General features: G+C 41.3%; 1 protein-coding gene across 3 annotated transcripts in view; it reads left to right on the top strand.

Moving 5' to 3' along the window:
• The window catches only part of LOC115793622 (inactive dipeptidyl peptidase 10-like), a 75,456-nt gene that overhangs the window by 45,140 nt on the left and 10,364 nt on the right, over positions 1-19,952 (top strand). The window contains exons 8-23 of one of the 3 annotated variants that reach the window (XM_030748673.1): positions 242-362; positions 2,874-3,028; positions 4,755-4,852; positions 4,946-5,069; positions 6,552-6,590; positions 7,493-7,600; positions 9,475-9,566; positions 10,080-10,127; positions 10,247-10,365; positions 11,427-11,474; positions 14,520-14,618; positions 14,848-14,917; positions 17,007-17,135; positions 17,216-17,272; positions 17,927-17,981; positions 19,276-19,375. In XM_030748673.1, the coding sequence (XP_030604533.1) occupies positions 242-362; positions 2,874-3,028; positions 4,755-4,852; positions 4,946-5,069; positions 6,552-6,590; positions 7,493-7,600; positions 9,475-9,566; positions 10,080-10,127; positions 10,247-10,365; positions 11,427-11,474; positions 14,520-14,618; positions 14,848-14,917; positions 17,007-17,135; positions 17,216-17,272; positions 17,927-17,981; positions 19,276-19,375 (1,462 nt within the window). Of the gene's footprint in view, positions 1-241; positions 363-2,873; positions 3,029-4,754; positions 4,853-4,945; positions 5,070-6,551; positions 6,591-7,492; positions 7,601-9,474; positions 9,567-10,079; positions 10,128-10,246; positions 10,366-11,426; positions 11,475-14,519; positions 14,619-14,847; positions 14,918-17,006; positions 17,136-17,215; positions 17,273-17,926; positions 17,982-19,272; positions 19,376-19,952 lie in introns of all 3 variants that reach the window. The other 2 variants (XM_030748668.1, XM_030748682.1) reach the window with 2 other exon arrangements.

Here is a 19,952-nt window from a genome sequence, read left to right on the forward strand (position 1 = left end):
ATGCAGCATCCTGTTTGTACCTGCAAATGCAAATATTAAAACACTGATGAAAGATGGAGAACAAACATTGCATGGTGGATTTTAATATATATATATATAAAAAACGAGATTTCATCAAAGAGGAAATCAAAATGGAAAAACAAATCAAGTGGGCAAGCAAAAAGCAGCTTAACAGCAAAAAAAAGGAAAACAAACTAAATTTGCATTTTTGTGTCTGCTGTCGCTTCATCTTCCTCTTCAGATCTACATCTTTGAGAATAACATCTACTACCAGTCGGATGTGAGGAGTAACTCTCTGAGAATCACCTCCTCTGGGATGGAAGGAGTCATTTTTAACGGGCTCACCGACTGGCTGTACGAAGGTGTGTGCTGACAGCGAAAGGTCAAGTCCTTTGTGTCGTTTCTGGGTCTTTGGAGGTTTTTAATAACCAGAAGTGCAGTTTTGTCAACTTTATATATAAACTGTACTCAGAGGTTTTGGCTGATCCACCACAAATGCCAACTCTGATTCATGTGAATAACTGTGAAATGAATTCTTGTGCAGACACTCAGATGAATCAAAATGAGTTTTAATAACATCTGAATAAATCCAACTTTTTGGTTTATGACTAAATTCCTCACATGTGGGTTTTCTCCGAGTACTCCGGTTTCCTCCCACAGTCCAAAGAAATGCACTTAGTGGGGTTAGGTTCACTGGCAATTCTAAATTGCCCACAGGTGTGACTGTGAGTGTGAATGGTTGTCTGTCTCTCTGTGTTGGCCCTGCAACAGGCTGGCAACCTGTACAGGGTGTACCCTGCCCCTCGCCCTATGACAGCTGGGATAGGGGCCAGCCCCCCCCCCACAAACCTGAACAGGATAAGCGGAAGAGAATGGATGGATGAATTATCTATTACATTGTAAAATGGCCCTTTAATACATCGTTTTTAGAAAAATGTTACGTTGGGTTTTTTTTATTTAATTCACACATAACAGTGTGATAAATTAATCTAATGGTTTTATGCAACTAGAAGTAAAAGCAGGGTGGCAATAAAATGTTACTTTAAGGAGAGATTGTAACTTAGAATCTGCAAAATTTAACAAATGCAAAATTTAAAACTGCCCCCACTAGGGGGCAGTGTTTTTACCAGAAAGTTTAAAAAAACAGGCAGGACAGGAGGGCTGGAGACCGAACAGTCATTCCTATTAACCTTCTTTTTGTTGACATCCACTGCCTGAGATGTTTAGTTGGTGCATTTTTCTGTAAATCTTGCAGGGTCACAAAAAAAACAAAACAAACAACAGGTGGGCATGCATAAAGACATCTGCACGGACCCTTGAGCTCTGATGACAAAATTTGCATCGCTCAGAACTGAGCAGACCCTAGTGGTCACAGAAAGTATACAAGGCTTTAAGGCTTAGCTTAAGTTAGCTTAATTTACAATTTGGCCCTTTAAGTTACTTTTTTGACATTCCACCTTCCCCTCCAATTAAGAGGGTTAAGCGAAATGTCAAAAAAGTAACTTAAAGGGCCAAATTGTATGTTATTTTTGACATCAATTCGCGGACCGGAAGTGGGTGGGCCGGAAGCGGCCCGCGGGCCGCAACTTTGGACACCCCTGATCTAGAAAATTAGAATCAAATTCCAGCCTTTACCTACACATTTGATGCCCTTTAAACTTTATCTGTTCACATGTTTGTGCTACAGAGGTCGTTTTAAGTTAAAAGTTTCAGGTAAATAGCTGAGATTAAAATTGTTTTTATTGATGCTTATTAGCCTAAATTATGGTCCAAACAGCATACAGAGGACACTGTATTTTACATGATTGAGCGGTTAACCTTTTAGAATCTGACTCATACTTTTGTTACTACTGCAAATCAGTTACTACTTTGAACCTTACAGTATTATTTTTATAAAGATATTCATACTGAGAGCTGTTTTAGTGCATTACAGTCAAACTGGAGGCTGGAGTGTGGCTACGGTGGATGTGGTTTTACTAAATTTGCAGTGTGCCTTCATTCATTTTGACATATTCCACTAATAAAAACAGAAAAAGCACATGGGTGAGCACAGAGGCAGTCATTTATGAAACGTGACATCGCTCCCATTAGCAGTTGCCTCGCTGCTCTTTTTAGTGAGTTTCTCTCACTGAAATGCAAATTTAAGACCTTCATTATGTGGCACCTACTCAGTTATAAAAACTTTGTGACATTAATAACTGCTAAGCAAGTTTAAATTCTGGTGCTTTTGATTTTTTTATTTATTTTTGTCATTCTTTTAAATGCCAGAAGGCCAACCAGGAGCGTCGTAGCGTGCTCTCTGCTGGAGGAAACAGTTTCAGGGTTCACCGTGGATCCTTTGGTTTTTCAGAGATTTGTCTTCGGCATTAAAAATTCAGCAGAGCAGACTAGACAAACTCAGCAGAGTGGCAACGAAAAATCAACAACAAGCTCCTACAATCCATTAAGTCGCTGCGTAAACAAATTCAGTAATGTGCTGATAGTGTGTGCAGAGAGCCGCGCACACACGCTGTCTGAGAGAGATGGGGAACATCACAGCATCGTTTCCGTTTGTAGATTCACTGAGAGCTGCGTATTTTGACTTTTTCCATTTGCTTTTACTTCAGATTGCAACCATTTGGCTGGTACTTCCTGACAGTGAAGGAGCAGAAGTCCATCAAATAGTGTGTTTTTGATTAGATTTTAAATAACATAAAGCTACCTAGAAAAGGCAAAAGTGAGAGAGTAACCAACAGAGAAGAGGAGTGCAGCAGAAAGCCAGCAGGTTCATAATATCTTTCAGTTTCCTGGCTTCATGTATCTAAGTCAGACCTGAGACCACTAAAAAAATAAAGCTGGTTTACGCATATTTTTATGTGTTTTTTTCTGATCAGAGGAGATTCTGCATTCATATTTGGCTCACTGGTGGTCTCCTGATGGAGAGCGACTGGCCTTCCTCACCATCAACGACACACTGGTACCCAACATGGTTCTTCCCCAGTTCACCGGCAGCACCTACCCCCGGGGCCTGCAGTACCCATATCCAATGGTGAGGCGATCGCTTTCCTTGACGCTGTTTGAAATATGTAATTTTCCTGGATTCTCATAAACCCACATTTTATTCACAATAGAACAAAGAAAACGTATCAGATGTTTAAATTGAGAAAATGTAACATTTAAGACAAATATGAGCTCAATCTGAATCTGATGGCAGCAACACATCTCATAAAAGTTTCCCTACTGTGTAGCATCCCCTCTTCTTTGTTGTGTTTTTTCATTTGATGATGTTTTCAGGTGGTGAAAGGTTTTGACTGCAGGCAGGTCAGTTCAGCACCCAGACTCTTCTACTATGAAGCCGTGCTGCTGTAATAGATGTGTTATGCGGTTTAGCGTGGTCTTGGTGAAATATGAAGGCCTTCCCTGAAAAAGACGCCGTCTGGATGGGAGCACATGTCGCTCTGAAACCTCTGCATACCTTTCAGCACTGATGGAGCCTTTCCAGATGTGCATGCTGCCAATTCCAGAGGCGCTAATGCACCTTCAGAGGTGCAGGCTTATAAACTGGGTGCTGATAACAAGCTGGATGGCCCCTCTCCTCTTTACTCCATGTTTTCCAAAAATAATTTCAGATTTGGATTCCTCTTTGCCTCAGTCTATTTTAAATTAGTTTGGCTCAGAGAAGTTCTTTCTGGATCATGTTCTTCTCTGCATGGCAGCGCTCTAACCTGCATGTGAACTGTGTTCACAGTGATTTATGAATCATGTCTGTTTTTAATCCAGTGCTGCCTGAGGGCTCAAAGATCACAGGCATCCAATACTGATTTTTAGCCTCGTCCGTTGCACACAGAGATTTCTCCAGATTCTCTGAATCTTTTGATGATCTTATGAGCTGCAGATGATGAGATACTCGTCACAATTTTACATTGAGGAACATTATTCTGAAATTGTTCATCTCTAAGATGCTCATTTCATACACAGCCGTGTTCCTGATCTGCTGCCAATTAACCTAATTAAATGTTCCTCCAGCTGTTTCTCTTTAGTACCACTCACCGTCCCCCCCCCCATCACAAAACTGACCTGTTGCTGCCATCAAATTTAATATGATCCGACATTTTTCATGAAACAGTAAAATGTCTGAGTTTATTTTTTTTAATATTCTATTGTGAATAAAACATGAATTTGTTTGATTTTAAAATCATTGCATTCTGTTTTGAATTTACATTTTACACAGCATCTCAACTTTTCGGGAATTGGAGTTTTCATTTTCATCTTGACATCTTGAATTTATATTGAAGACGTCAATATGTTTTGACACGTTTGCACTGAAACCACAAGCGTTACACGTTAAAGTTTGCAGAACATCCAAAAAAAACCAAAAATAATGGAGCTTTTCTGAAGTAAGCCCTTTTCTCCTTATGTAACATCAGCGATCATCCGACCAATGATGGTTTGGTTGGATGAAAGCATCAATCTGCAGTTTGCTAATACAGTTTTACAATAAGTTTACAGTTTGGAGCAACATGAATAATAAATAGTGTTAATTTACATGTTCTCTCTGTGAACTGTACCATGTCTTGCGCAGCCCTTTCATTTTCATTCAATTATTCCTACTTTTTCTCTGCTTTATTTATAGATGTCAACATCATGCTCTGTCATAATCCCTTTTATATGCATAGGATTCAATTCACAACACACAAGTTTTGCCAAGCAATGAAAACTTCCTCCTTTAAGATGGTGGCAGATTTTCAGGGATGTTTCTGTGTCCGTCCCATCAGGCCGGTCACATAAATCCTACAGTCAAGCTGTCGGTGGTCAACCTGGTCGGTGCGCCGCACACTCAGGAGCTGCAGCCTCCCGATCAGCTCGCACTCAGGTGACGAGAACACACAAACATATTAACGCAGGAGCTGGCACAGAAAGGCATAAAATCCCTGATCCGATTCTCCTCTCTGCATCTCCTCCGCAGGGATTTCTATGTCACCATGGTGAAGTGGATCAGTAATACTCACCTCGCCGTGCGGTGGCTCAATCGGCCGCAAAACGCTTCTCTGCTGACGGTGTGTGATGCAACAATAGGAGTCTGTCTTCAGGTGGGCGCTTTTGATTTAAATGTCAGGATGGAAGCTTAGTGCAGTAGATTATTGACGTGTATACCAAGCCAAGTCTCTACCCCAAAGCATTGCTGTCAGTTATTTTACTCTTTATAGGGCACACCTCTTCTGCTTTTCCTCATTTGCTGTCAGATACATACTAGTCAGCTGGTACCAGCCTTTTGTGATACTGAGAGACTTTGAGGCCTTTGATCAGATAGCTGCCGCATTGCACTGACCATGTGTTAGGCCATTGTGATACAGAGTACTGTCAGGTAAGGCCCCGTGAGTGTGTTTGTCTCTTTCTGCTGCAGACATTCTTGACTATAAGAAGCTTAACACTTAAGTCTAAAGTAACTAAAGTCATTTAACATCGTAACTCATCAGGAGTTATTATGTTGTCACATAATAAAAATGAAAAACATTTTCCATCTGGGATGTTGCACCTTGGCTCAGGCTTTTTAACCAGCTTCTTAAAGCCCTGTTTTTTCTAACATGTAGCTGCATCAGTAATTTCCCTCCACTGTTTGCTCTTCCTGTCAAATGCAGTGTAACTAGCGAGGTGGAGTCATTTGTTTGCATCTGGGTCACGCATCACTAGCTGTTAGTATCCAGTCCTTTGCAGCCTGGTTGTGCTCGATGGTGTTTTTGCTACAGCAATTATATTGTGACATGACTTTTTTTATAGCATGTAAAAAATTTTTTACTGGTATTATCGCAGACAACATGATGTTCAATTCAATTACATTTATTTATAGGGCCTAATCACAAAAACAGTCACCTCAAGGGTCTTGATACTGTAAGGTAAAATCCTATGAGCAAGCACTTTGTGACAGTGGGAAGGAAAAACTCCATTTTAACAGGAAGAAACCTCCATCAGAACCAGGCTCAGGGAGGGGCAGCCGTCTACCACGACCACTTGGGTTTGAGGGGAGGGGGACAGGACAAAGCACAGACCACTTTGTTTGGCTTTTTCTTGACATTTTATTGTTGCTCCTCTCAGCCCTTTTCCCTCGTTGGGAATATGTGCAGTCAAAGTGTGACATGCTAATGTTAGCTTTACCAGCTGGAGTCTGGACTAAACTTCGTTTTTGTTTTGTTTGTTTTTTTTAAGGTGTTCCACTTTTTTTTTTTTAGTTGTAATCACCCTTTGACTTTCTGTGTTTCTCCCATATATGCAGTAACATCCAGTGTCACTGCACTGTAGTTAACATGTTAATCTTATAGGTGCATTATTGCCACCATCTGGTGATATCAGTGTATTACATCCTAACAGGTGTCAATAAAAATAAGGGAAGAAATTATGAATATTCAGAAATCATAACCATTCCTAACTTAACAGAGGTCTTTAATGGACAAATGATGCATTTAGTTGTAAAACCGTTTTTTAATTACTGTGTGTTTTGTTATGTGTATGACTAACGTCCGTAACACACGCAGTTGTGCTAAAAGTTGGATTTCTTTTCCTGCACTTTTTTGCAGAGACATGAGGAGTCTTCGGAGATGTGGCTTTCCAGACAGGTAAATCTAAATTCACACATTTATCACAATTGTATTTAACAACAACAGGATGTGCGATATGTGTTACATAAGCATGAAGTTTAATGACCTGCAAACAGCGCATTTATCTTGAAATTAAACACTCAATAATACACTGAAAATGAAAGGACTGGCTGTGAGATCCAGCGGCCAAATTGCAAGGTGTCAAAAGTAACTGGACAGCAAATCCTGTTGTGTATTTTTTTGCACATGCAGCAAGAAATGGTCCGCCTCAGATATGTTTGCAGGACTGGAAATATTCAGTGTGGTTTAGGCGAGGGTGTAGTAGGAAGGACACATGTCACCTATTCACACCTGTCAATCACGAGGACTTTCTAGTAGAGTGTTGGGAGGTTGGAGACCATTTAAAGTACGATCGGACTGCTTTTGACGCCTGCGTTCTCACGTGTACGTCTGTTATGTGCCGTCTAGAAAGGTTCAGGGCTGCAGTGGATGTGTGAAGATGGCTTGAATGATTTTTGAGTGTTATTTATTTATTTTTTTTATTGCTTGAATAAGTGCATTGTTGTGTTAAAGTCTGCAAAAATAACAGGGAGAAAATTGATTTTGGAGGCTGAGTATGCAGGAGCATCCTGTGTCCTTGGATTCAGCCAAATTACCAAAAGTTTTGGGACAACACATCGATATTTAGCAGGACAGACATCCTAAATAAACAGCCACAGGTATATCAGTTGGTTTTCACTATATGTGAGAGATGTGAAGGTTAAAACTCCTGCACGGCTTAAACCTGCTTTAATATAGCATCCATCGATAAAAATATGTGTAGCTGTCCGCGTGCGTAGTTTTGGACTGTGTGTGTTGCATTGCTGAGGCAGCACGCAGCGGGATGCGTCCGTGCATGAAGTCTGAGTTTCTCTCTGCAGGGACAGGAGCCGCTGTTCTCCGAGGACAGGAGCAGGTTTTTCCTCACGCTGCCCGTGAAGCAAGGAGGCCAGGGAGACTTCCACCACATCACAATGTTCACCAAGAAGGTGATTTAAAGACGACTCGCTTGTCTTCTCTTCTCTCCATGTCCTTGACACAGAAGTCTTGTAGCCAAGACTGGATTTGGTTCTCAAAAGAAAAGTAGGATGATGCTTTCATCAGCGCTTGGCAGTGACTTTAATCCCAGGCACAGTTTTTTCAGTCTTATGTAATTTAAATTAAATCCTGTCTGGAACTCTTTAATCCTTTTGTGTTGGAGCAGTTTGGGGCCTATTTCTGACCTATATTTAATTAAACATTTTATTGCCATAGATTCAAGGTAAAACTGTTATTATGAGAGTAAATCAGTGAAAATAATGTTCAAAGAGCTTTAAAATGCTTTTAAATGGCCTTTAATATACACATTAAAAGGTAATTTACTTGTAATTATAGTGTGCCTTTTATGCTTTTCATATTTGCTTTGCTTTATATATATTTATATATATATTTCTCACACTTACATTTCAGATCATCAAACAAATTTTAATATTAGACAAAGAAAACCTGAGTAAATACAAAATGCAGTTTTTAAATGATGATTTCATTTATTCAGAGAAAGCTCTCCAAACCTACCAGGTCCTGTGTGAAATAAAGTAATTTTTTGGAAAGCTGAGTTTGATTTCACTACACTCAGACCTGATTACTGCCCGATCTGTTGAATCAAGGAATCACTTAAACAGAACCTGTCTGACAAAGTGAAGCAGCACATCATGTCACGATCTAAAGAAACAGCTGAGAAACAAAGTCACTGATGTCTATCAGTCTGCAAAGGGTTACAAAACCATTTCTAAGGCTTTGGGACTCTAGTGAACCACAGTGAGAGCCGTTATCCACACATGGAGAAAACTTGAAACAGTGATGAACCTTCCCAGGAGCGGCCGGCCTACTAAAATTACACCAAGAGGTCATCACACCAACAGTCAAACATGGTGGTGGTAGTGTGATGATCTGGAGCTGCTTTGCTGCTTCAAGACGACTTGCTGTAACTGATGGAACCATGAATTCTGCTCTCTACCAGAAAATCCTGAAGGAGGAAGTCCAACCATCAGTTCATGCTGTGAAGCTCAAGAGCACTCAGGTTATGCAGCAGGGCAATGATCCCAAATGCACCAGGAAGTCCACCTCTGAATGGCTCAATAAATAATACAAAGGTCAAAGTCCGGACTTAAATCAGATTGTGATGCTTTGACCTTAAACAGGCCGTTCATGCTGGAAAACCCTCCAAAGAAGCTGAATTAAAACAAAGAAGAGTGGGCCAACGTTCCTCCACAGTGACGTGAAACACTCATCGCCAGTTATCACAAACGCTTGATTGCAGTTCTTGCTGCCAAAGGTGGAACAACCAGTTATTATGTTTAGGAGACAGTTACTTTTTCACACAGGGTCAGGTAGGCTTGGAATAGTTTTTTTTTTTTTTTTTCCCTTAATGAAATCATAATTTAAAAACAGCATTTTATGTTTACTCAGGTTGTCTTTGGCTAATGTTAACATTTGAGTGTAATTTCACATATTTTATAAGTTGCTCATAATTCTGAGAGCTGCATCAGATCTTCGGTTAATGAGCAGCTTGTTTTACATGTAAACAAATGTTATCCACACACCATAGAAAAGAGGTTAAACAGGTCATTGCACTCCTGTTATCAGCTCAGTGAAACATCTGGTTTTTATGTGAAACTTATCAAACTTATCAAATATGCTTCAGTTTTTTTTTTTGAGTCCTTTTTACTTGTTGACTATTTGTCACCATTGAAGGTGTAATAAATGAGCTATTAGCACTGCCTGTTCAGAGTGCACAGACAGCTGTCACTGTGCTACTTTATTTGATCATTTCCTCACAATATTTCCAGTTAAACACATTTCCATCAAACTGTTTCGCTTTCAGTTACGAAGCAACCAGGACGAAGTTCGCCACTTGACCTCAGGGGACTGGGAGGTGACAAAAATCGTGGCATACGATGAAAACAACCAGACAGTGTAAGCTTTTAACGAAATCACATCCTGTATTATCTCTGCAAACATAGAAGCCGATCAGACAGACTGATTGTTGGCGCCTGAGAGGAAGACGTTCAGACACTTCTCAGAAAATGAAGGATTTAATCCAGACTGTGTGGCTACTCGTTGCCAGTCTGTAATTATAATGTTTGACTGAGAAGTACACTTAGAAAGTAGCTGCTCAAATGTAAAGTAGAAGATAAAAAAAAGGGAAAAAGACTGAAAGCTTCATTTTTATCCAGATAAAGGCCATTTTTCAATTTCTAGCCTAGAAATGGAAGAGAAATAAAAAAAAAATCCCTTTCTGTGTGTCTTATTAAATGTTCCCATTATCACTACAAATAATAAAAATTCAGCTCGATTCAGGAGGAGGAGATGTGCATTAAAAACCGATCTTCGCTCGTGGTCGGCCAGCCGCAGAGTCACAGTGCAGGCGGACGGATAATGGATGTATGACCTTGTCCCACTTTAGCTGCTCTGCTTTCCTTCACACAGATACTTTCTGAGCACAGAGGACGCAGCAAAGCAGAGACATTTATACAGGTGAAACACACCAACGTCCCGCTCATTATTCCTCCAGCATCTTTCATTATCCACTGTTGTGTGTGTGTGTGTGTGTGTGTGTGTGCTCAGTAAGCATTTCATCTCCTTTCTTCTGACAGCGTGTCAACCGTCGGCTTGTTTCCGCGGCGATGCCTCACCTGTGGACTGAGGGAGGAGTGCACTTTCTTCGATGCTGACATCAGCCCCGATGCGAAGCACGCCATCCTGCACTGTCAAGGTCAGAGAGAGTCAACGCAGGAACCGCATCCTGCTCGGATAAGGACCCGCCCGCAGGTTACGAGGCCTCGTGCGAGCAAGATTTGTCATTTTAATGACAAATAAACCACAGTCATCCTTTCAGAAGTCCTTTAATGAGCACTTTATTAAAGTATTTTAAGATTTGTCTGGCAGAGGCTTGTACAAATAAACTCACTGTGCATCGCACAAAGAGACAAAACCCCTGAGAAACACAGTTTGCATGTAGAAATATATACAGTCATCAAAAGAAAGACTCTCTTTTAATTCAAAAGGTTTTACATATGAGGCCATAATGAGAATCATGTGGTCATTAACAATGTCATTATTTATTTAACACAAATTGAGCCACAGTATGTGCAAAAATTGCTTTTTTTTTCTTCTTTTATTATCTTTATTATCTATTTACTTGTATATACAGGATATATCCGTGTTCTAGTTCTTTTGATTGTGTTATCAAATGAAGCCATTTGATTTGCAATAAGCTCCATCCATTTTCTTACCTGCTTTTCCAGTCCAATCCTTTGAGTGAGAGGCGGGGTACCCCCCGGACAGGACAGCAGTTGATCACTGGCTCATAAAATCGTTTCATTTGACACTTTTTTGCTGCCTCTGTTTTGAGTTCATCCTTTTTGCAGTTTCTCGCTGAAGGGATGTTTGGTTTCCGAGTGCCTCTTTGGCTTGCTTGGCACCACGTTAGCCATGTTAGTTCATTTCTCTGGACAAATGACACGCTCGGGCTGAAGGCCGTTGACATTCCCCCCCCACCTGAAACCAGAAAAGAGATCCCTGAACATCTGGTGCTTAGCAGGAAGATAAAATCCTTTCTTTCGCGGTTACTTTGAAAGGTCTGGCAGGGGAAGTGTGCATTTTGCTTGGTTGAAAGAAATGAGTTGAAATCTCCAGTTTTGCCTTCACTCTGTGTGTTTCGTTTTGCTTTCGCGTGACTGATAATTTGTCAAAACACATCCCAAAACAGGATGCATCTGCATAGTGCTTTTTATTCATAAACACGCAGTCATATTTCTCTCTCTTCCATCGCAGGTCCCGGAGTTCCAGCTGTGCTGCTTCTCAGTTTCGCCGACACGGACTGTGAGTGGAGCCTTTACCCTGCCTGATGGTGTTTATGGGATGTTTGCGTGGGCGGGCAGATGTGCTTTTTCCTCACTCCTGCTCTGAAATGGAAAATAGTTTGCAGCAATTAAGCGGCATCATCTCATTTGCGTGGAAACATGAGCAGCTGCTGGATTTGGTGCCAGACCGCGCTGATAATTTCTGCATTTTGAGGCGTTTAACGTGTTTTGTATCACAGTCGAAGCGGGCGTGTCATCTCTTCGCGTTTTAGAAGAGCTAATCATCAGTGTTGTTGCATCGGGGCTGCAAGGGGAATTAATTAAAAGATTGTGAAAGAGTAGATTTGTATAACAGCTGTGTAATTTAGTGACACGCAGACAGGGAAATTCAGCAGGAAGCCAAAATCAGGACGCCTGGCTACTACGTGTGTGTGTGAGGCTGTAATTGTGGTAGTCGTGCCTTTGCTTTGCTGTGTCCTCTGGATGAAGAGCTGAAGACTTTCTTTTCATTAGGCCGACTCTGGTTCTGCTTGACTGCACAGTTCAACTTTGTTGCTTCTCCAAGAGGACAAAAAAAAGCTGTTTGGCTTCAAGTGCACATGATCTAAAGAATTTTCCGTTACTCGAGGGCAGGAATTAAAAGCTGGAATTAAAGATGAACAGTAACTGTGAAATATTCATGCTGATCTTTGTCTCCGGTTTTCAGATGTCGGGGTGTTTTCACAAGGAGAAATTTCTCCCAGCACAAAATGAAACGCATTTGGTTCTGTTAACGTCACACATGCGGAACAAATATGTTTCCTGGGATTCGTCTTGTGAGAAATTCTTCCAAATGTCAAGGCTTTCAGGGCTAACAAAACAGATGCTTGTCATGAATTTGTTTCAGAGTAGTAGTTATGAGTGGAACATTTTCCAAAATTGACTCCGTCTGTTTTGTCACTCATGAAACTAAAACTGTTTTTAAAAAAAACCCGCCAGAAATCTCACCGTTTGGAAGAGTGAGGCCACTCCCTTTATTTCTGCTGTAGACTGGAAACATTTGGGTTTGACATCAAAAAAATCAATAAGATACAAGAGATCAACACCTCAACACCTTATTTTCAGGTTATGTCTGCATCTGATGCAGAGTTCAGAAGATAGCACCTTTTATCTGAGGGGTCCTTATATGGGTTTTCTACGAGCAAGCCCGCTGTAGGTTGCCCACAGAAAACTGTGACTGGGGCCCAAAGTGGTAAAACTACTGTGGCCTAACCCCCCCACTTTCTGTGGGCCCCACATCCACTAGCCTGCATTGGCTCCACATGAGTTTTCTGTGGGCATGTCCACAAAATCCCTTCTTCAGGGCTCAGGATGCCTACAAATGGCTGCCAGAGCACCTAAATGCAGCTAGCTTTGTACCAACAAAAGATGAGATTTGATGAAAGCCAATAAAAACTAGCAAAAGTACCAAAGTCCACAAATCCTGAAGTGTAGGAGCAGCGCAACCCAAAGGCAAACTGATCAGTGACTAGACCGCATATATATAGTGTACACAGAGAGCTGATTGGAAAACGAGACAGAGGCGGGGCAGACAATTAGGGATGGAGAGGAAAAGAGCAAAGTCATCTTTTATATACACAGTCAATGCAATTTTCTTATGCAGGTATTTGTTTCTGGAAATTGTCTATTAAAAAGAGTGCAACTATTCAGATATTGTTCATGAATGGAGAGAAATCTGCCATGACAGGTCTTCTTCAGAGAGTGGTGGAATATGAGTTGCTTACAGCCCTGATGCTTATCCAGCAAGTGTTTTCAGTCTGTTTATGTAGTGGATTTATAGCCAGTTTAACCAGCAGCCTTTTGTAAAGCCTCATGTGTTTTGCAGCCACAGAGAAAATAAATTAATGACGACTGAAGGTCTCCCAGTGTGTTAACTGCATAAATGAAGCAGAGAGAAACCAGTCAAACAGCCAAGAGTGACAGCTGTCAAGTTAAGTCTGTGTTTTTTATAGCTCAGTATTACAAATGGCAAATTTCCCTCATGGGGTTTCACAATCTGTACCAGCTGCACTTGGACCGATTTGGATAAGAGAAAACCACACTCCAAAACAAAAAACATTTAGTGCTAAGAAACTTCAGAAAGAGCAACTAATGAAGTTTCCTGCTGAATCTACAAATCTGCAAAAGCAGCTTTATAGTAACAACATCTTTGGAAACTTCTTCAACTGGATGAGTTTAAAGTTGGTTCCTATAAAAAAACACTGCTATCAAATGGTCATATTCTAAGCAAGGTTGTGTTATACTGGGGCTGATATGGTGTTTTGGTGAGAACTGCAGGTGTGGTGGGGGGATTTTCTTCTCTAAGGTCAGACTCAGAGAAGAAGAAGATATTGATGTGTTGCCAACACTTCAGGTCTTTCAATTTTAGGTTTTCCTTTTTTTTTTTTTTCCAAGCCATAAAACATTTTACTGGTTGCTTTGGTTCATTGACATCAGTAAAAGTCTCTTAAATATCAGGTTTTTCCTTGTAATCCATACAGTACTGACCTTTCTTTACTCTACTCTACTCTACTAACTAATCAATCCTATTTTAGAGTCAAAGCTCAAATGAGAATAGTGAGCCTTTTGGACTGCATTTACTAGTAATCAATAAGGGTCTGATAGAAAAACACCAACACAGTTAACTGGTGTCGTTACAAACTTGCATATCTGAACTTTTTAAAAAAAATAAACTTCTCCTGTATGAGGCATCTATTTAAGACACTGTTTAGTCTTTCTGGCCTCGATAATAGCTTTGCTGCAGTCGGATAAATATTAGCAAATAATAAATTTTCCTCAAGCAGGCTCATAATCCATGCCAGATACAGCACATAGACCCTCGACTGGGATAAGTAAAAACACTCTCCATGTTCCCTCTTCCAACATGGATACATTTAAAAACAATAAAGACTTGATAGAAAAACACTCACAATCTACTGCTGTGCTCCGAGCATCCTGTACCTCTTACTGCACCTTTTAATGCTTTTTTTTGTAGTCTTAATAACAGCTTTGTTACAGTCTGATAAACATGATTTGTCCTTCACAGCATATTTCGTCCTGGAGAACAACCTCCCCCTACGCTCTGCGCTGGAGACTAAAAGGATGATTCAGACGGATATCCGGATGATCACTAATGACAAATTTGGTACAAATTATCTGCACTTAACGGCTGTGCTAGTGTGTGAGCTTCATGAGATAATTGAGCCACTTGGGAGGGTAAATGACATGAGTGCGTTTGTGTCTTTGCACCTGTCGTCACGTTTGTGTGTCTGCGTGTCCTCAGTCTGCTTGGCCGCCATCCCGACCTCCTTTATTTTTATTTATCCTCTCCGTCACCTCGCCTCCGGCTGATGTTTCTCTCTGTTTTCTCACAGAGCTGCCTTTGAAGCTCATCTATCCTCCTGACTTCTCTGAGTCCTTCATCTATGGCCTCCTCCTTATTGTGTAAGTGTTCCCCTCTTTATTACATTTACATTAAAAAAAAGGAATTTTTATCGCAGCACTGCGAGCTTCAAAGGCCAAATTCTGTAAGGACGTCTAAAAATGAAACTGCAGTGTAGCTGCAGGCAGTCAGACACGTTTTACACAACAGCAGCAGTAATAAGTGAGGATGAAATAGATGTTAGAGAAAAAAAAACACCCTTCAGTTCCCTTGATTTAGGACTTCAGTTAACATTTTTCTAGTGAGGTTATGGTCTCAGTGGCTAGTTTCAAGACTGTCAGTGCAGCATGATGTTCATTTTGTCAGTTACACTCTCCTTTAGAGCAAAAAGGAGGATGAAGCAGGGCATGCTTTAGGGCTTTCCCACCTTTTGATTGACAAATCACCACTGTATGAACAGAGTGTCCCTCTGTTTCTCACTGAGACCCATCCCTCGCTTGTCACATCCACCTTCAAAACTCAAAGATGGTGACAGCAAAATGACCCAAATGGATGTCCTGGTGGCTACATCCGTTTTTATATACAGCCTGTTTCTAAAATTAGTACAAAATACTAAAGTCCCATCAAACAGCTGCATGCCAATATCTGGTTCAGCAGATCTACTTTCCAAAAACTATGCTCACTTTATTAGGTACATCTTGCTAGTACTGGGTTGGACACCTTTTGCCTAAAGAGATGGGACATGGTCAACAACAATACTCATGCAGGCTGTGGTGTTTAAATGATGCGTAGCTGGTACTAAAGGGCCCAAAGTGTGCCACACCATTACACCAGCAGCAGCCTGAACCACCGATACAAGGCAGAATGGATCCATGCTTTCATGTTTTTTTTACAATAAATTCTGACTCTACATCTGAATATTGCAACCTATTTTTGTCAGGCTATGCGAATTGTAACCCGTTTCCTGTTCTTAGCTGAGAGGAGTGGCACCTGGTGTGGTCTTCTGCTGTTGTGCTCCCATCTGCTTCAAGGTTCAATGTGTTGTGCATTCAGAGATGCTCTTCTGCATACCTTGGTTGTAACAAGTTATTTGAGTTGCTGTTGCCTTCTAATTAGCTCAAAACAGTCTGGCTATTCTCCTCTGACCTCTGGGAGCAACAAGGCATTTTCTCCCAGAGAACTGCCGCTCACTGGATACTTTCTCTTTTTCAAACCATTCCCTGTAAACCCTAGAGATGGTTGTGTGGGGAAATCCCATCAGATCAGCAGTTTTTTAAAACATTCGGGCCAGCACATCTGGCACCAGCAACCATGCCACATTCAGAGTCACTTAAATCAACTTTCTTCCCCATTCTGATGCTCAGCTTGAACTTCATCAGGCCTTCTTGGCCATGTAACCCAGCGTACATTTGGACATGAGCTGAGCTAGCACTAGCACTGGGTAGCTATCTTGGTTGTCAAGTTAGATCCGTAATTCACTGTGACACTAAATGAGATGGTCATTTTGTCTGTCGAAAAACAATCTGTAAACAAAATGTACTCACCTGAGAAGCTAAGCATCATAAGCTAACGTCTTAGACGCCCTTAATAATGAGTGACTATAGAACTGCATTTTGTAGCAGGCTGCAAACATTTATTTCTGCTATAAAGTTGGACATTTTAACATGAGTGTCTATGGGGATTATTCGCTTTTTGAAACGGCCTCAAGTGGCTGTTAAAGGAACTATATTTTTTTAATTTTGTGCAGAATATACTGTAGGGGTGTCTTCTACATGGAGTAAAATGCTCTTATTTTTATTTCTCTTCCAAAGATGATGAATTCTGCCAGTGACTGTCTGGTACGTAAGACCTGTGTATGGGCTAGTTAGCAGTTGAGGCACATTTCTTCAGTCATATCGGTGCACTTTTTCTTATTTAATTCTTTTTTGTTTCCTGCATCATTTTTGAAGGAAGCTGGTTTAAAGTTTTACAAACCGAGTGTCAAAATTGCCATAAAACGAGCTGTGAAGGAAACAGAGAAGGTGAACGTTTGGCCTTTGCAGTCTGGAGCCACTTGAGCAAAGCAGCAGGTTCTCGCACAGAGCGAGCTGTGAAAAATGTCCAGATAAAAGGTTCTGATAATTAATGCGAGTAAAACAACTTTCTCGACAGCGGCAGCTCTCCAGGCATCCAGACGGTGACGGAGGAGTTCAGGTTGGGCTGGGACTGGGTGCTGGCGGGATCGGAGCAGGTCATCGTGGCGTGGCTCGACGGCAGGGGATCAGGGTTCAGAGGTCAAAGGTAACCGTTTTTGGTAGTTTGGCAGAATTCATTCCAGTCCCTCCTGAACTCACAGTCCCTCATCTTTTGTCACCTCGCAGTGTTTTACAGCAGAGGCTCGGCACAGTGGACGTAGAGGACCAGATAGCAGCTCTGGAGTACGTAACACACATCTGCACGCTTTCATCCACTCTGTGTTATCGTATCTCTCTCAGGCAGCAGTTTAAAGCTTGTCCGAGTTTCACAGAAGCCTCAGTGATATTTTTTTTGTGGGGAGACATAAACAAGATGCATTTGAAGGGAGGTTTGTTTATCATCACAGGACTAAAAACAGTTATTCCAGATTCCTGGAAACATGACTGAACTGGATATGTTGGGGCTTGGTGCTGTTTCTCAAAGAAAACATTTAAATGAAACTTTTTTTTTTTTACTCCTATTTTACATTTGGTTGGATCTGGTGCAGGTGATACATGTTACAAACTTTGGAATAAAAAATGTATTTCTATTTAAATATTCATATTTCTGCATGTACAGACAGAGGCCTCCTGATTGTCGATTGTATTCAAAGACCTGCAATAATTGTAGTTTTTCACTCCCGTGGTGCAGGCCCATCTCTCACATGAGCAGTCAAGACTTTGAAGGCTTTATCTCAGTAATTCACAGTGGCTTTGACCTTTGACCTCTTTACTGCTGGAGCATCAGCCGAGTGTGTGACGTGTGAAATGAAATATAAAGTCATAACTGCCCCTCTTGCTTTCCTCATATCCACTTCTTCCCCTCTCGTTAAAAATAGCCTCCCCTGTGTTTCTCAGGTACCTGGTGTCGCGGCCGTTCATCGATCCCGCTCGTGTCGGAGTCTTCGGAGAGGTTTGTCTCTCATGCTCTGAGCTAACCCTCAGTTTTCAGCTGACTGAATACACGTGTGATGTAATGGCAATATCTGCCCACTCAAAACCCTGATTTCTATTGCAGTCATAGCTGCTTTTAGTTTCTCTTTTTATGCTAGTTTTTCCTCCTCATCCAGTGAATTATCCCCATTGTGAATCCATTTCAGCTGCATTGGTGCAAATCAAAGTCACAACAGGTGCACTGGAGAGGCAGCAAGAAGACAACCCCCAGAAAGCAGGAATGGTTTAGCAGCTGGTGGCTTCTTTACCCCTCCAGGCTGATTTTTCTCTAGTTTTGGACCCATTAAAAGATGTGAGCCACCCACCCCACCATGTACAGTTTGGATACAGTGACACTGACAAAAAGAGGAGGCAGAGTTGAAGATGTTAAGGTTTTCAGCTGGATTATAAATGAGTATCAGAGGGACAGATCAGGTTGAGCAGTTGGGAGACAAAAATAGAGAGACAAGGCTGAGATGGTTTGGATATACTGGATAAATGATATTGAAGATGGAGCTGCCGGGCAGGAGAAAGACCTCAGAGGAGCTTCATGGATGTAGTGAAGGAGGACATGCAGAGGGTTGGTGTGACAGAGGGGGATGCTGGGATATGGTGAGATGGAGGCAGATGATCCACTGTGGCAGCCCCTAAAGGGAGCAGCTGAAAGAGGAAGAGAAAAATGAGTCCGGAGGGAAAAGGAGAGAGCGATGGTTTGTGGCCACCACCTGTTAAACCCTTCCCTGTGTTATACTGTGATGACTGAGTGTTCCCTCAATTTCTTTGAGCAGTGTATTTATACTTTGAGTTACTCCCCCTTTTCTAAACCCAGAAAACCCTCACAAATACCACAAAATGCACTTTAATATGAATTACATTTGGAAGCAGAATTATTCTTAATTTTGAGATGAATAATTCTGGCCCTGCAGTTGTCAGTAAAAGTATGTTTTCTTGAATTTAATAATACAGTCTTTCAGTATTAGTTTAATAAAGATATTTAAACCACTCTTGAATGTTTGATTATTACAAACAGCTGAATTATTATAATCTGTGCCAGCAAACACAAATATGAGGGGTTGAATCATTTTGGTTCCAACTGCAGATTCAATTTTTCCAGAAGACATACATGAATATTTTAAAATACAGTTTATACAGAGACTACAGTTTTTACTGCTGTGCAAACACAGAAATGCCCTACTGTGTTACAGTCAGCTGTTTGAACACTCCTGAGCACAGTTCTCGATGCAAGTGAAGCTCCTCTAATGTCTCTCCAGCAGGGCTACGGCGGCTACATCACGCTGATGATGCTGAAGTCGACGGAGAAGCTGATCAGCTGCGCGGCGGCTCAGGCTCCCATCACTGACTGGACCATGTACGGTGAGCGAGAGTTCAAATCCTCTCTAATACGGTGCGCCGGGGATGCGGAAATATTTATTACTTCTGCTGCCGCTGTCATTTCCCTGAACGCGACGTCGTTATCCTACACAATCTTTTTCATGTGTACCGCCGGGGTGATGTCACTTTAATTATTCTTTGTCTGCTTTCGGGAATTCAGGCTTATTGAATTTAAGGATGAAAAAAGCGAATGCTGGGTGTTAGGACTCCAGTGCAGCTGAGGAGATCCTGCTGGCTGTGATTAGAGTTTAACAGACTGAAGTGTTGCTGTAAAGCCTCTGCTTCATATAAAGGATCTCTGTCTATCTTCACTTGTAAAAAACAGAAAGAAGACGGCTTTGTGCTGTTGACTATTCTTCTGGCATGTGTTGATGAAGACCTAGTCTGTTTTTTGCCAATATGCTCGAATAATGAACTTCAAATGCCACTTCATCTGAAGCCAGAGTGCCTCAGTTTTATAACATAGCAATCTGGTTTTATCCCAGTCTCTCTGAAGAGCACCTGTCAGATCAGAGCTGTGCAGCATTCCTTAGTTTTATGTAAATTTCTCGATCTTTAT

Source organism: Archocentrus centrarchus, chromosome 2, assembly GCF_007364275.1.
Source record: "Archocentrus centrarchus isolate MPI-CPG fArcCen1 chromosome 2, fArcCen1, whole genome shotgun sequence".
NCBI classification, from domain to species: domain Eukaryota; kingdom Metazoa; phylum Chordata; class Actinopteri; order Cichliformes; family Cichlidae; genus Archocentrus; species Archocentrus centrarchus.